The sequence below is a fragment of the Mucor velutinosus genome (assembly GCF_035048745.1).
Source record: "Mucor velutinosus strain NIH1002 chromosome Unknown tig00000165, whole genome shotgun sequence".
NCBI lineage: Eukaryota > Fungi > Mucoromycota > Mucoromycetes > Mucorales > Mucoraceae > Mucor > Mucor velutinosus.
The window spans coordinates 1,046,350-1,062,564 of NW_027041913.1; the positions used below are offsets into that span (position 1 = coordinate 1,046,350).

General features: G+C 41.4%; 4 protein-coding genes across 4 annotated transcripts; 2 read left to right on the forward strand and 2 right to left on the reverse strand.

Moving 5' to 3' along the window:
* Positions 1–1,276: 1,276 nt before the first annotated feature.
* On the forward strand, positions 1,277–3,646 carry ATC70_003295 (uncharacterized protein; the record flags this gene model as incomplete). Its single annotated transcript, XM_064822658.1, has 5 exons — positions 1,277–1,737; positions 1,797–1,956; positions 2,018–2,384; positions 2,446–3,508; positions 3,562–3,646. 5 exons carry the CDS (start codon positions 1,277–1,279, stop codon positions 3,644–3,646), a joined length of 2,136 nt encoding a protein of 711 aa, XP_064679258.1.
* Positions 3,647–5,030: 1,384 nt separating this feature from the next.
* Positions 5,031–6,956, reverse strand: GIN4_1 (serine/threonine-protein kinase gin4; the record flags this gene model as incomplete). Its single annotated transcript, XM_064822659.1, has 8 exons — positions 5,031–5,123; positions 5,176–5,347; positions 5,401–5,557; positions 5,627–5,966; positions 6,033–6,351; positions 6,413–6,667; positions 6,734–6,856; positions 6,922–6,956. 8 exons carry the CDS (start codon positions 6,954–6,956, stop codon positions 5,031–5,033), a joined length of 1,494 nt encoding a protein of 497 aa, XP_064679259.1.
* A 588-nt stretch (positions 6,957–7,544) lies between these two features.
* ATC70_003297 (uncharacterized protein) lies at positions 7,545–11,162 on the forward strand (the record flags this gene model as incomplete). The annotated part of the gene is made up of 8 exons (XM_064822660.1): positions 7,545–7,960; positions 8,052–8,456; positions 8,512–8,632; positions 8,688–8,781; positions 8,838–9,118; positions 9,173–10,445; positions 10,503–10,621; positions 10,686–11,162. The coding sequence occupies 8 exons, from the start codon at positions 7,545–7,547 to the stop codon at positions 11,160–11,162; spliced, it is 3,186 nt and encodes a 1,061-aa protein (XP_064679260.1).
* A 257-nt stretch (positions 11,163–11,419) lies between these two features.
* Positions 11,420–14,777, reverse strand: ATC70_003298 (uncharacterized protein; the record flags this gene model as incomplete). The annotated part of the gene is made up of 3 exons (XM_064822661.1): positions 11,420–11,717; positions 11,774–12,084; positions 12,144–14,777. The coding sequence occupies 3 exons, from the start codon at positions 14,775–14,777 to the stop codon at positions 11,420–11,422; spliced, it is 3,243 nt and encodes a 1,080-aa protein (XP_064679261.1).
* Positions 14,778–16,215: the final 1,438 nt, after the last annotated feature.

The window sequence follows — 16,215 nt, forward strand, 5'->3', positions numbered from 1 at the left end:
AAATTACAATATCCGTATTCATAAGTAGATCGACAGATAATTGTACCTTGAATATACTACATGATGACAACAATGAAATCTATCTCATAATAGCAAAATTGCTATTGAAACATAGCATGTAGCATACTGATATCTCGTACCCATTTACCGTCACATCTAATGAGTCCATATTCAACAGTTCCTTTGACCCTGAATCCGTTAATATAAATACCCATATCCTGTACATCATAAAAAACGGTGCTTTTTAGGCTGAATTAGTTGGTATATGATTCTTTAGTTAATCAAAGAAAGTTATACTATAGGTATAGCAGTGCATTGATTACCAGGTCCTCTCAGCACCAGATACCCGGCCAAACATAGGCGTTATTTATCCTTGCTTTCCAAAATGCTTTAATCTCAATGGTTACTATCTTTAACCTCATATCAAAATTTTGAATGTACAAAAGTATTTCTGGTTTCAAGATTTCGGCATTTCAGATCAAGTCTTAAATATTGATGCTAGAGCTCTGAAAATAGCATGTTCTTTTAGCAAAACTCTGCGAGGAAAATGATAGTGTAGTTAGATGTTAGATTGAATGGTGGGTTGTTGTTCAGAAATGGATGCTAAATAAGAGTAAAAACCTCTGCATAAAATCTATTGAAGGCTGTTAAATACAAGCGATTACGAGTCATATATTAATGATTTAGGTTTTGAGAAACATTGTGTTGAAAATCGCTTGGTAATATCTTTCTTCGATGTGGTTTAGCAAGGAGTCAAAGGTGTGCTGCACGCTTTAGCAAAAGAGGGGTATAGCTTTTTCAAGCTCTACGTTAATACTAGAGATATCGTATCAAAACGATTTTATGCCTACTTTGAAGGGTTGTTAGATATATGAATGAATTTGCAGTTGTTATGTTGGTTGTCGAATAATTGAGTGAGGGAAGTGTAACAAAACCAGTATTAAAAAAGCAGTGCTTGGACGCTACTATTGTTCAATTGTCAACTCAACCTGGGTTCTCCATTTATTCAATCTTACTTCTCTGTGTTGGCTCTTTAAGATAAGGCCTCATTATCTACGATGCTTCCTTGCAAAACCGAGTTTTCGACCCCCCCCCCCCCGATTGGAGTTTACAGTGGTAAAAAACACATTTTTCTTTGCAAATCATAGATTGATCGGGTACCTGAAAAAGCAATCCATTCTATTCAATAGCGGCGAAAATATCCCTACACTAACGTTGCTTTAATAGTATTTTATTTTTCCACAGTGCTTTCTATTCTTTTCTTTTTTCCAACATCATGGCAAGCAAGCAAAAGAAGCCTTCGATTCAGCCGAGAGCAACTAAAGCCTATATACTGCGCTTACAAAAGCAGCAAGAAGCAGCATCAGGTCTAGTAACAGCCAGTCAGCCAGAGGAACAGCCAGTCGTACCAGAAGCAACTCGACCTGCCACCAAATCTCGCGTCGCAAAAGATACAGTGGGGCCAACCGCTGGGGTGAAAGCATTCATGGCACAGCAGAGAGCTCGTATGGCTCAACCCAGTAGTCAAAAGCAAACAGTAGAAAAAGAGCCTCTCCGAAAAACGAACAATGTCATGACGGGTGCTCAACGTTACGGAGGAGGCAGCAGCACCAAAGGTGAATCAACGGTTGTAGAAACGAGAAGAATACAAACTGTTCTCAAGCAAGCAAAAGCTTCTGGAAAACTGGATATATCAAGCCGAGGATTAACAAGTATCCCACAAGAAGTCTTAAACATGTAAGCATACAAACTCATCATGATGAAGCGCAGTAATTGATACAGGGAGAACACCAAAGGTACCATGTGGATCCAAATTCCATCGTTGTCGATTTCACCTCTGCAGGAGACGCTTGGTATGATTCTGTGGAATTGACCAAGTTTATAGCTGGAAATAATGCGATTACAAAGATTGACGCTAGACTGGCAGATGAATTTGGCGCATTAAAGCTACTAGATGTAAGTAGATGGATTAAATCAAAAATGGGAAAATTGAGTATTGAAGGGGCTGAACCCTTAGTTCCGTGACAACAAGTTATCTGGACTCCCTGAATCCTTGTGTCAATTGAAAAACTTGACATCCATCATGATGCCTTACAACGATTTTAAAGAGATACCTTCCGTTTTATACCAACTGCCTCAACTCAAAGAACTGAATTTATCACACAATCAAATCAAGGGCGATGTATCTATGCAACATGCCACTATTGAACAACTGGATCTCAGCTACAACCACATTGAGTCTTTTGATCTTCAGTATGGCGCATCGTCTATCGTTAAACTGAATTTAAACAACAATCAAATAGAGCAACTGCCACCTGTTTTGCAATGGCCAAAGCTAAAAGAGCTGCTGGTAAATCAGAATAAGCTGAGAACGTTATTCCCAGGTATGTTACATACTGCATTCGATTATTAGCGTTGAGAGAATTGACATGCTGCATTATACAGTGACCAACGAGGAGATATCTTTTCCTTCTCTTGTGCGCCTAGATGCTGGAAACAACTTGATAGCCATGTTTGACAATGACGTATTTATGCCCAAATTGGTTGAACTCTCGTTAATGACCAACAAATTACAAGATGATGGATTGAAGGGCTTACCGGGCGCTCCCAACATCCAAACTCTTGATATTTCCTCGAATCAACTGCAAAATATCCCCATCTTGGTGGCAAACCTAAGTCAATTGCAACGATTAGATGTCAGGGGAAATCAACTTCATGCATTACCTTACGAACTCGGCAAATTGGAATACTTGAAAACAATTCATCATGAAGGAAACCCCATGAGATCATTTGCATCGATGAGTCAGACGCAATTGATTGAGTCTTTAAAAAGCAATTATCGCCAACAACAAGAAGATGGCCAGGAGCAAGAGCAGAGTAAAGCGTCTGATGTCAATCTGGATGATGTTGTTGCCGATCAAGATGGCGACACGACGAATTTAAGCAGTAATTTCACACAGAAAGTCAGCTTGACTAAACGACTCGATCTATCCAACAATCAACTTACAGAATTAAGTGCTGAATTACTAACATTCACAGATGATATCCCAGGAACCATCATATTACATCACAACATGTTCACTGTCTTTCCTAGCAATTTAAATACGATAGCCAGCTTCATTGTCAGCCTTAATCTTGAACACAATCGTCTGGCAAGCTTCACTCTAACCATGGCTGGTGTTGAGTTTACTCATCTCAAGGTATTGAGCTTATCCAACAACCGACTGAAAGCAATTGAATGCACTGAAGGACTACCATCGTCTTTTCCGAGATTAGAGGAATTCAAGCTGGATAACAACTCACTCACAGCACTGCCTGAGAATCTGCCAACAGCACTGCCACTTTTGAAGCTTCTCAGTGTCAATTCAAACAAATTGGATAACATTACAGAAGCACCGTTTGGGCAGAGTTTGGAGATTCTGATTCTGAGTAACAATGATATTGGATATCTTCCACCTGGACTATCCACATTGAAGAATCTCAAGGAATTGATTGTCTTTGGAAATAGGTACAGCCTTTTCAGGTTAAACGTCAAATGAACAGATTTAACATTTTGCATAGGTTCAGAGTCCCTCGTCCTGCGGTTGTGGAGCAAGGCACGCATGCAATTTTGGAGTTTCTTAAGCGTCGTCATAACGCTGTTTGATTACTCCGAGCCCACATGTAGTCATTGACAATGATCAGAAATAAACCATTATTTGGTAATGTCTTTAAGATTACGGCACTTTCACTATAAAGTCCTATGAATATGATTCTATTTGATTCTTGTAAATTCTGTTAGATGATGCGAGTGTTTACGTTTCGGATGGCTCTCTCCGAAGCGAAGCGAAGGTAGAGAGCCAACGAGCGCAGCGGCAGCTCACGCTACGGATTGCCCTTGTTGCGTATCTTATCGAAATACTGCTACTTTCATTTTGATCCTCCACTTACACATAAAAACCCTTTATATTATCTGTGGATTTGGTTCTTATGTGATGCTCTACATCCATATACATGTAGCTGTTCATATACGAACAAGTATCATACAGATATTATCCCTTTTTTAGTCAAGAGTGTGCCTAATACAGCAAAATTTGAGTGCATTTGTGCTGCGTTTTCTTGCGTTCAAGGCCGTTTTAGATTGTCAGAATAGCACCAGACAATTACTCTCATCTAGCACTTACTTTCCGACACCTTTGCTCAACTTTTTGGGGATCAAAAAAACGGATGAAATTCGACCAAAAAGTATGAGGTACCCCTCATAGCTTTCATCGAAAATCAAACGATCGCATTTTTCACCTTGATAACGAAGACTTTTACTATGGTATATCTTGGATCAAAACGTTTCTATCGATCTAACGTAGCCCCTGAATCATCTTTGTGGGACTTTGATATGTAAAATTTCCGCATTTTGGCCAGAAATCTCTTTTCATATTTTCGTAAACTATTCAATAAGTTTATTCAGAACATCTATCTTATTTGGTACCATTGGATGCATCTTGAAAAGTACTCTAAGAAAGCTTAGAGAAGCATTAGATGATCAGCATATTTTATATAGTCGAATCTGGCAAAATAATTCAATCAAATCGAAAAACCATTAAAACTTGTCCAATCTGGAGTAGACTGGCAAACTCAACGCCCTTGTCATGGTGAAGGCAATACAGTAATAGATGCTTTTAAAGCGTACGGAAAGTAGGTGGCAGATTACATAGCACTATCGTTAGCTATACTGTTTCTCTTGCATTCTATATTCAATAACGCCAGTCTATGAAAGTACTTGTTAGGTCAATTCCTTTCCTTTTTGAAGCTTTGAAAATGTCTAGGGATCATAAATTTATTACTTTATGATGAGCATTTCGACTCTTCGGTTGGTTTCCACCTACGATTCGCTTTGGTGAAAACTTGATTGTTGATTGATAGTAATTTAATATAAAATCTCTAATCATATACATATAAACCATGCCTGTCAAACGCCTGGCAACTCAATTTCCATATTAGGGTTCTAAAAATGTCTAGGGACTAGCATTTATTATGTTATGATGATAGTTGTTCTACTGTCTCTTGTATTCGATAAAGTTTTTGTATCCAGGATTCAAGGTTTTCCACCAGAACATGGTTACTGTACTAGGCCATAAACCATAAACCTATGTCATCAAAGTTAAGGAATGAGTAAACAGACATCAATATGATCCTTACATCGCCATCCTTGTTGAGATACCAAGAGCTGCAACCACTCTTCCAAACAGTACCGTTGAATTGTCGCTTTAGATTAGCTGTATAGGCGTTCTGAACATCCAGCTGTGGCTCCATAGCAGTAATGTTATTTTTGAGTGCATGTTTCATGCAACGAATAGCATATTGCACTTGACTAGCGCTCTATGTGAGTGCCTTTGTCATTTTCATTCAAAACTATTCACGTACCATTCAATGACAGTGACAACAGAATTATGACCAAGACCTACACCAGCGCCGAGTAAAAGAAAGAAATTGGGGAAGCCATGAATGGTGGCACCCTTGTATGTGTCTGGATAGCTGTTTTCCCATTTATCTCTGAGCGAAACATTATCTCTTCCATGGACTGCTCAAGGTGTAAAAAAAAAAAGGTAAATCATTGATATCCTCACAAAGAGACATTTCAAGCACTTACTCTCTAAATTACCCAAAAAGCCTTCTACATTGAAGCCGGTGGCCAGCACCAGGACATCTACTTGGCGAGAATTACCTTCAGAGTCGATCAGTTTATCATTTTGAGCATCCTTGACAGCTCTTGGTACCACAGTGACATTCGGCTTAGCCAATGCCTCCAGATAGTTTTCTGATTTAGCGACACGTTTACATCCAGGCGGGAAAGAAGGTGTCAAAATGGGGATTAGATCAGGACGGCCCACTCGTTTCAACCTGAAAGCAGTGAGTTTTTCAAAGAGGCGTTGGACAAATTTGCCAATGAATGTGCCATGGAATCCAAAGCCTGCATAATAGAGTTCATGCTACATTTACAAAAAAAGATGAATTACGGATTTTTTTTTGTTTGTCCATGTTTATGATATGCGCACCTGAAAGAAAATTGCATTACGAAAGATGCGCATCAAAAAGGGAACGTGTCTCAAGAGAAACTTGGTGACTCGAGAGTAGGCAAATTGATCTCTGGGAGCAATCCAAGCGGGTGTTCTCTGGTAACTGATCAGATGTTTGGCAACTCTGCGTAGTTCAGGAATAGCTTGAATGGCACTTGCTCCACTGCCAACCACAGCGACAGTCTTGTCTTTGAAATCAATGGAAGAATCCCACATTGCTGTATGAACAATTTCGCCACCAAAACCCTTGAATTGAGGAGGGATGTTTGGGACACGCAAAGGGCCTAAACCAGCAAATCTACAGGGCAATTTTAATGAGTATACTTGTACAGTGTGGTGCCATCTATTGTAGCACTTACACATAGTCAAAGTACTCGGTGACAATGGGTTGTGGTTGAGCCGTGTCTGTGTGTCTGGAATCCACCTTCCACACTTGCTTTTCTTGCATCCAATCAATGCGGATCACCTCCGTATTGAACTTTGTTTGCTCATAGATGTTGTACTTTTTTGCCACTTTGCGGAGGTATTGATAGATCTCATTCTGCGGGCTGTAGTGATGAGACCAATCTGGATTCAATTCAAAGCTGAACGAATACAAGGGACTCGGGATGTCACTGTGTTTAGCTAGCACATTAGCCGTAAGATCCTTGATCTGCATTCATAGGGACATGTTTCCTTACCAAGCACATCCAGGGTAAGTGTTGTCGTGCCATGTTCCTCCTACGTCAGCTGAAATTTCATACAATTGTGCTTTGATGCCCAGTTGCTTCTTTACTTGGATGGCAGCACACAAACCGCTGAATCTACAAGTGTGATTTGTAAATGGAAAAGTCTATTTTGAACTGTCCTTTTTGCCTCATTCCATTACCCTGTTCCAATGACGGCGACTGTTGGCTGAGGCATTATGAATTGATACAAAAGATGAGCAAAAGATTTCAAAGAAGGGTCGTATCTCAACTCATGGCTTTAAATATTCATCTTGGTTTTCTTAATTGGGCGAAAAAAGCTTATGTGATTGAATGGCCTGTTGTACAAAAGGAGCACATTGGATATGAGATTACCGTCATGAAATTTACCCCATTTATTAACAATTTCGGATGATCATGTATACATAATTCGAATTGACATGATTTCCAAGTAGGCATTCTCTCACATGGCAACTTTGACAAGTGACACTAAAATGGAAGGTTTCTTCCATATTACATTTGCATTTTGCAAAAGGGCAATTGAATGACGTATCGAAATGATGGTGATGGACGAATCACCGAGTGAGGCTTGTGTGTTGTTTGCAGGTTTTTTTTTTTCTTCTTTTTCTTCATCATACTCATTTTGCATGTTGGTGTGTGCCAACTGATTTATTTCCTTTCTTTTTCTACTCTGTGCATCTTTTTTTTTCCTCTTCTACTCCACCTTTTGTACTCTTCACGTATTACATTTACTTTGGCAACAACGACATTTACACCCGACATCAACCATAGAAAGCGCAAAACCATGGACATGCATGAAGATTCTGACCAAACGCCTGCCAGCAACAGCCATTGCATCTCCAATGAAATTGCCGCCATCTATACATCGACCTTTCAATATGTTGGCATGGAGTTCATTGATGCCCTTATGCGAGAAATCACCGTGCAAGCACAAGTCGATTCTGCACTATTTCTGCAATTGCTGTCGCCCGAAGAGTACAAGGAAATAGCCAAAATCTACACAAAAGACAACAAGAGCAGGTTCCATGTTGTTTCTTGTGCAGCATCTACTACGAGTTCCCCTGAAATTCAGCACTCGTCTTGCTCCTCAGGTGATGATCCATCACCATCGTCCAATGTGGATTTAACATCCGATGGTCTTCAGGACCAGTTTTTATTGATTAGGTCTTGCTTTTCAAATCAAGCGAGCATGAAATCAAGGTAAGAGTGGCAGTGTGTGTGTGTGTGTGTGTGTGTGTGTGTGTGTGTGTGTGTGTGTGTGGCAAAGGATGGGACTGACCCGCATTTCTAGACTGACAAACGCCATTATACCTCTATCAACACTGAGCGCATCATCGCCCTACATCAAGACATTACTGCACAGCGAGAAAATAGCGTCCATCACTCACAACAAGGACAAAGAGGAAGTGGAAAGGGGCATTTATCCGGATTACGAGCACTTTGTTGGATACCGACTAGAGGCAGCACAAAAAAAGGATGATGCTATTAGAGGCTTATTGTGTGTTACGGATCATGCTACTATGGATAATCGAAAACTAAGCATCATCAGTAATATGCTGGGCACTGTGCATACCCGATGTATCAACGAATTGAATCAGCTACAGAGCAGGGAACAATTGATCAGTGCGAGAGATTTGGCTGTGTTGGATGCAGAGAACAAACTCAAGTTTTTGGCAGACATGAGCCATGAGATCCGGTAAGAAGAGGTTCTGGATAGACAATGCCAGCGTGTGTATTCATATATGCAATAGAACACCCATGAATGCTGTCATTGCATTGACTGATTTGCTGCTACAAGAGAGATCCAGCCTGAATATCGAGCAGATTGAGCACCTGGAAGTGATCCAAACCAGCGGCAGCCATCTCCTCACAGTAAGCCACTAGGTATTACGTGTAATCAACAGACACACTAACAGGTCCAAACAAGATTATCAATGACATTCTAGATATATCTAAATTAAATCATGATCCCAAGTTCAAGCTAGAAAGCCGCCGCTTTAGTCTCAGAAAATGCTTAAAAGGTAAATGCAATGTGTGTCATATCAAAAGTACGATCAAGCTAAAAACAACAAACAAGATACGTTAAATATGGCTAGACATCAGGCGTCCATGAGCCAGCAAAACAAGGTTGTCTATGTGCTGGAATGTCCACCTGACAAGGACGATAATATGCCTCTGCCGCAACTTATTGCCCAGCTGGAAAATAAGGGTGTTCTACTAAGGCCTCTATTGCATAAAAAGGGTAAGACTGTATTGCCAATAATTTGGAAAATTGATCCAGATGTGCCGGATCATTTACTGGGCGATACCATGCGACTGACTCAAATCATGCTGAATCTCTGCTCCAATGCTGTCAAGGTAAGCAGAGTAGCCTAGATCAAAAGGCAACAGAAACTCATGCATACTGTTTAGTTTACCAAACAGGGCGGTATTCATATTCGCATCAAGAGATCCACGCCAACACCATTTCGCACTACCTCATCATCTCAGGCGGCTACCAGACACAACGAGAGACGCATGACGTTTAAAGAACGTTATGACGCAAAGATCGAAACAATGTGGACTCAAGCCTTACAAGACAGAAGAGATAGAAACAGCAATGCCTACAATCCAGCCATGTCACCCACATCGTCTTCCACAAATACTAGTGGTGGACTCGTCACTGGCAGCTCTGCATTAGATGATCCAGACATGGACTATTTTAGCGAAAAGTCCATACTCGAGATTTCAGTGACGGATACGGGCATTGGCATACCTGCAGATCGTTTGCCCAAATTGTTCAAGTCCTTTTCTCAAATTGATATATCCACAGCCAGACGATATGGTGGTACAGGTCTAGGCCTGGCCATTTCGAGCACACTAGTCAACCGTATGGGCGGTTGTGTCTGGGTGGAATCAGAAGAGGGCGTAGGTTCTCGATTTGCATTGACATTACCAATGACAGTCGCTCCCAGAGGCAGAAATTACAGCAGTGATAGCACGCCTCTTGGCTTCGCTGGATCACCTTCATCACCAGGCTCCACTGTGTCCGACAGTAGTAGCAGTGTGCATTCTGCCCTAGGCGGCAGCAATACTGGCAATGACATCATATCGCCCATGTCTTCCATGTATACCTTTACTACACCAGCAGTGAACAATACGCCCAATAATCCAGGCTATTTCCCATTGACGACGATGCATACCAGCAATATGACAGTTACTCCACAACCACAGCCACAACAACAGCAGCAGCAGCAGCCGCAAATGCATCGTCCAGCTCTGCCTCGAACCACACATCAGCAATTGTATCCTTCAGATACACTCAACATTCGAACCGAGCCTCAATTGATACCGCAAATCATTCAATCGAATACTGGATCTAATGAGTCGTTTTCTCCCATGGCCGAAGATACACACGCACTAAATGCACCGGCTAGGACGATGGAGACTCGAAATGCAGAAGATGTGAAACGAGTGATAGCCAACACAGATAGCAGCAACAATACCATCCACAACAGCCTTAGTGCCAATAATGCGAGTGCGAATCAGGGCAGAAAGTCGTACAATGATCTGCTATCGCCAGCCAGTCGAAGCACTCGCGTAGGCATCACAAAGCAGCATTATCACAATCGAAAGCCGCAAACCAAGGAAGAGAATCTAGCGAAATTGCATCCACTACGCATTTTATTGGCAGAGGATAATATATGTAAGTTGCCATTGGGGGTGGGTTAGGTGATTCATGTGTTGATGCCTTGATGTGTAGTGAATCAAAAGATTGCTATAAGTATTTTAAAGCGATTAGGCTATGTGGATGTTGCTATTGCGAATAATGGAAGTGAAGTCTTGACGTTGATGAAGACTTCTGTGTTTGATGTCATTTTTGTAAGTATACGTCTTGTTTATGTGCAGCTTTGAAAGAGACATCACTCATGATTCACTCTTTTAGATGGATCTGTATATGCCAGAGATGGATGGCCTTGAAGTCACTCGAGAAATCATCAAGGAAAGAACTCGACAAAAGCAAGCAGACATGGCGCCGTCCAACGATACAGCACAGACCAGCGAATCTTCAGCTTCAGACCTGCTAAACACCGTGGATGTCTATATCATTGCTCTCACTGCTTCAGCATCCCGTGAGGACAGACAGATCTGCATTGATGCTGGCATGAATGATTTCATCAGCAAGCCATTCACCATGACAGAGATGAAGTCAGCGCTCAAGACTTGTGCCAATAAACGTAAAAAGAGAAGAAAGCTTGCACAGCAAAAGCAGATGGAGGAAGTGTTTACAGATACAGTAGCAGCAACAGCCGGTATTCATCCTACAGCCTCCAGATCGACAGAGATGATTCATGCCACGACGGATGACCCCATGTTGGATGTCCAGACTGCGGCTCCATCTTCCTCCACACCGTCTACTTAGTCATCATCCCTTTCGTATCCTACGCTCTATCTGTTTACCACCATTATTATACTTCTGCATACCCCCTTTTTTTTTCCTTTATGTCTGTTTTCACATTTGTTTATTCCTTGCTTTCTCTGTAAATATATATATATATATAGCTATTTTCTCGAAATAAAGCTGATTGCTACGTTTTATTGACATGTGCAAAATGAAAAATGTATACTATTGAATGGATAATGAATGGTATGTATATATATATACTAAGAGCTCTGCTACTACTTGGCTCGGTTATCTGCAATAAGGAAGGCTTCTTTGAGTATGGAATGCACACCTTTTCGATTGCCTGCTGGAGTGTCATTGTCCTCTTCCTCCAGCATCTCGTCGTCTGCTGAAGACATGTTCTTGTCCAAACGCAGCTTCATATTGGCCATCTTGAGAATGTACTCTTCAATTGTGTCGCTACAAATCAGTTTGTGGATAATCACATCCTTGGTTTGACCCACACGATGAGCACGATCTTCAGCTTGCTTGTCGTTTTGTGGGTTAAAATCGATATCATACAAGATGACAATGCTAGTAGATAGGTGTGAGTCGAAAGAGATTGCAATGGACTCATAGAGTCAACTTACTTTGCAGAGGTCAAATTGATACCAAAGCCACCAGCCTTTGTGCTCAGTAAAAACACGTTGATGTCTGCATTGTCGTTGAATTCATCAATCAGGCTTTGTCTTTCCATCACCTTGGTTTCACCGTCCAGTCGCAAGAAAGAGATATCGATGGTTTCCATGACGAGTTCCAGGATATCCAGCATTTTTGTAAATTGACTGAAAATCAGCACCTTGTTGCCCTCCTTTTTGAACTTGGGCAGCAATACTTTGAGTCGTTCAATCTTGCCAGAGTCCATCCATTCTTGGTTTTTTAAGCTGTAGCGTTGGATTCTCTGTTTGGATAGTACAGTTAGCTACCACAATCAATCAGTGTAATCAAAACAGCTTATACCTTCTCTTCTCTGCAGAACCGATCAATCTCGAAATCAGACATCACTGTGAAATCTTCATACATATATTCCAAGTTGGAGTCCCAGTACTTGACATCCTTGTGAAGCTCCTTGGCCATGTCTCTCAGCATGTCATCGGTATACACATTTCTAAACATCAGGGGATGATCTGCCGCCTTTCTCAAGTGAATCACAACATTGGACATGTCCTCAAACTGTGCCTGCATGTCCGTTTTTTTCTCCACCACAAGTGGCTGCTGTTCTGCTACTTCTGCTGCTGTTGTTTGCATTTCTTGGTACTTCTTTTTGGTTTGCTCGATAATATGGTTATACAATTTAGCTTGGTTTTCAGTCATGTCGCAGTGTTCGATAATCTGTTCCTTCCTGGGCAAATCCTTGAGCACGTTTTCCTTTTTACGACGAAGCACGAATGGAGTCATCATCCTCTTGGCACGGCTGATACGCTCTTTAGCAAGCACTTGAATCGATGTCTCGTCGGCCGCTGTCCCAAGCTCGCTGTTTTTAGTGTCGTTTGTCTGCGATTTACGAATCTTGAAGATGGAGCGAATGTCTTCTTCGTGCTGAGCAAATGTGTCCGGCATGATAAACGTCAACAATGATACCAGTTCCTGCAAGTTGTTCTGCAACGGTGTACCCGTCAAAAGTAGGCGGAAAGGCGTCTTGATGCCCATGAGAGACTTGTATCGTGCACTGGTGCAGTTCTTGACCATATGGCCTTCATCCAGAATCATGGACTGACATGCTAATTTTTTAAAGAACTTTCTGTCGTCTGCGTGGCCCGAAGCCAAGTTGTATGTGGTAATGATGACTTGAAATTCGTTGTCTTGATTTTCTTGCAGTAAGTTTATGCGTTGCTCCATGCGTTCTTGCTGAGAGCCGTGGTACACTCTGATCTCCAGGTCAGGACAGAAGCGCTCAAACTCTCGCTCCCAGTTTTGGATGGTGGAAGATGGCACCACAATCAGATGAGGACCAGTTTCGCCAATTTCATTCAATCGACCCAGAAAGCTGATCACCTGCGCTGTCTTGCCTAGACCCATTTCATCTGCCAGAATGCCAGAGATACGTTTACGGTAAAGCAACAGCATCCAATTGACACCCAGAATCTGATAGTCCTTTAGCGTCATTTCAGGGTTGACAATGTCTGGTTGCTGCGTGAGATATCCTTCCAGAGCATCTCGATAGCGAGTTGAATTTACTTTAGCACTGTCCAAGGATATGCTGGTGAGGCTCATACCAGGCTGATCGTCATCGTTCTCATCATCTTTGGATGTGGCAGCAGCAGCAGCAGGTGAACCTTGTCGACTGTTGTTGAGTTCTTCCCAAATGTTGATAATGTTGCGCAACTTGACGCCCAAGTTCTCCACCTTCTTGATAATCTGGTCCACAGCGCGATAGCCACTCATCATCTCATAGCAGTTTTCAATATACTTGGGACTCAGGCCCTTGGTTTGTCTTAGTTTGGTCTCGAGATCGTCTTCATCAGCAAAGGGTCGCAATTCGATCAATTTATCAGCAGAGGCGGATTTGCAGCCTGTCATGATCTGGAAATCCTTTGACGAGCATGTGTTAAAGTACAAGACGACAGCTGTCTGTTTTTGCTGTCTATTCTCCATTTGACGACCTTCTTCCGCATCTGAATCACTGTCATCGTCGTCGCCAGAGTCTTCTTCTTCTTCTTCTTCTTCTTCAGATTCTGTGTTGATTTCAATTACGCCATCGCCGTCATTGTCACTGAGTTCAATCACACCGTCCTTTTCAGTGTAATGTTTATGCGTCAAGCGAGGCTTTTTGACATGTTTAGGCTTGCTGGCTGCTTTCGTTGCCAATGTCTGATACGCATTCACAATGGATGGATCCTTTCGTAAAACAGCTCTAATCTCCTTATCTGGCACATGAACTCCATTCGACAGCTTTGATAAACGATTCTTCAAAAAATGCATTTTCTTGGTCTCCTTGGTCTTTTGATGAAGGTCGATTGTCTTGGTGAGCTTTTCATTGTACAGTTGATCATCCACATCTTCCATCATGTCATCTTCAGAATCACTGAACGGTTGGCGTCTCTTTTTGGTGTTGGTGCCTGTGGATTCCTCATCGTCATCTTCCATGGAGCCTTCATCTACCTGCGCATCATCATCGTCCTCTTCTAAATCTGCTTCTTCATCAGAGGAGAAAATGATGCGATTCATCACTGGTTTTCTTTCTCTCAACACACGCTTGTTTTCTGTGATGTTGGCTTCATCATCATTATCATAGTCAACCACCTCTTCATCGTCACTGTCAATGGGTCGTCGTTGCTGTTTCAAGCGTCTTCTAGGCGCTGCTGCTGAAGTGAGATCAATCAACGGCTTCTTTGGCTTGGAGTCGAATCCAACCTTTCCAAATGTCTCTGTCAAGTTTTCGGTACTACTGCTGCTTCCACTTCTGCTGCTGGGTAGAGAGAAGACAGATGATTTGGAGGCAAACATAGAACGGTTGGTGCTCTTCAGATTAGGGTTGACTTTGATCTTTGATCGAGTGTCATTTTCTACGGGCTTTTTGACAGGACTGAAAAAGGAGCTAATGCTTTTCGTAGTAGAAGGAGGTTTAGATAAAGATGAAAAAGTAGGGGGCATTGCGTTGCTTGTGTGAGTTTAGAATTGACGGACAGGAGACAGAGAGAGAGAGAGAGAGAGAGAGAGAAGAAAATGGAGAAATATAAATAATGCTTTCAAAAAAATTTTACGTGAAATCGCTGTAATCAAAGGCAAAAATTCATAGGCCTCCTGCCAATCCCCTTTTTGTTTCAAATCGAGATATTGACTTCATTTGGAAAGGTCGTTATCTCTGGTTGTTAAAAACGCCCAACAACAAGGTCATGTTTTGAACCAGGTATAAACATTGGGAGCATTGCTCTTTGCAAGCTGTCCTTAACGACAGCAAACTGGAAGGCTATCATTTGCATGAATGTAGTCATTGCGCAAGGTAACATACAAAGGTAAATGCATGACAGAACGAGAATTTAACCATTTTGTCATCTCAAAGCTTCAAATCGCGCTAATATATGCTGAAAAATCTCATTTACTAGCAGACAGCATACTAGCACTGCTTCCTACTACTCAAAAGTATGCAAATCACAGCGAAATCTGAGTAGACTAGAGTCTTGTTTGCTCGGGTTAGGAGCCGTTTCAAACTTCCGGGATAGCACCAAATAATTGCTCTCGTCTAGCCCTTACTTTCTGACACCTTTGCTCAACTTTTTTGGGATCGCCAAAAATCCACCAAATCCATGAGGTATCCCTCATGGTTTTTATCAAAAATCAAACGATCGTGTTTTTCATCCCAAAAACGAAGACTTTTACTATGGTATATTATAAATCAAAGTGTTTCTCTCAATCCAAAGTAACCCCTAAAACTTTGTTTGTGGGACCTTGTTATATAAAACCTCGACATTTTTGCCAAAAACCTCATTTCGTACCTTGAAAGATACTCAAAAAGCTTGTTTAAAAAACCTCTTGTAATTAACATCATCAGATGCGCCATGAAAAGCTCTCCAAGAATGCATTAGAAAGTTTGGGGTGATCATTACAGTTTACATAGTCGAATCTGGCAAAATAGGTCGAAACGAATCCAGAAAGTTGGAAAATCATCAAATCAGGACATTGCAATGTGTTGTGTAACACCATATCAATGGTATAAAGATCCAAGCATCCACATCAATAAACGTCAGTCTTTCTTCTTCCTATATATTACAGTGGTCCCTTTATTCCTGAACAATACAAATGATAAGTGGAGAATAAAAAATTGGCTGGCAAACTTCATGCTATAAATGGTGCTCTCGAAAGCGCATGAGAAAGAGATTGCAAACGAAATAGTATAAGCCTTAAAGAAGTATAAATGTCAAAGCGTCAAGCTCCTCTTAAACATGTAACAAATTGTACAAATGTTTCAAATCAAGGAATAGCACCTTTGGCTCAAGAGTATTAGAAGCTAGCCATTTGTATACTATCAACTACAAGCAGTGCTTACTACGAGTAACATATACGTTTTCAAAGTATCAGTGTGATAAAGTGA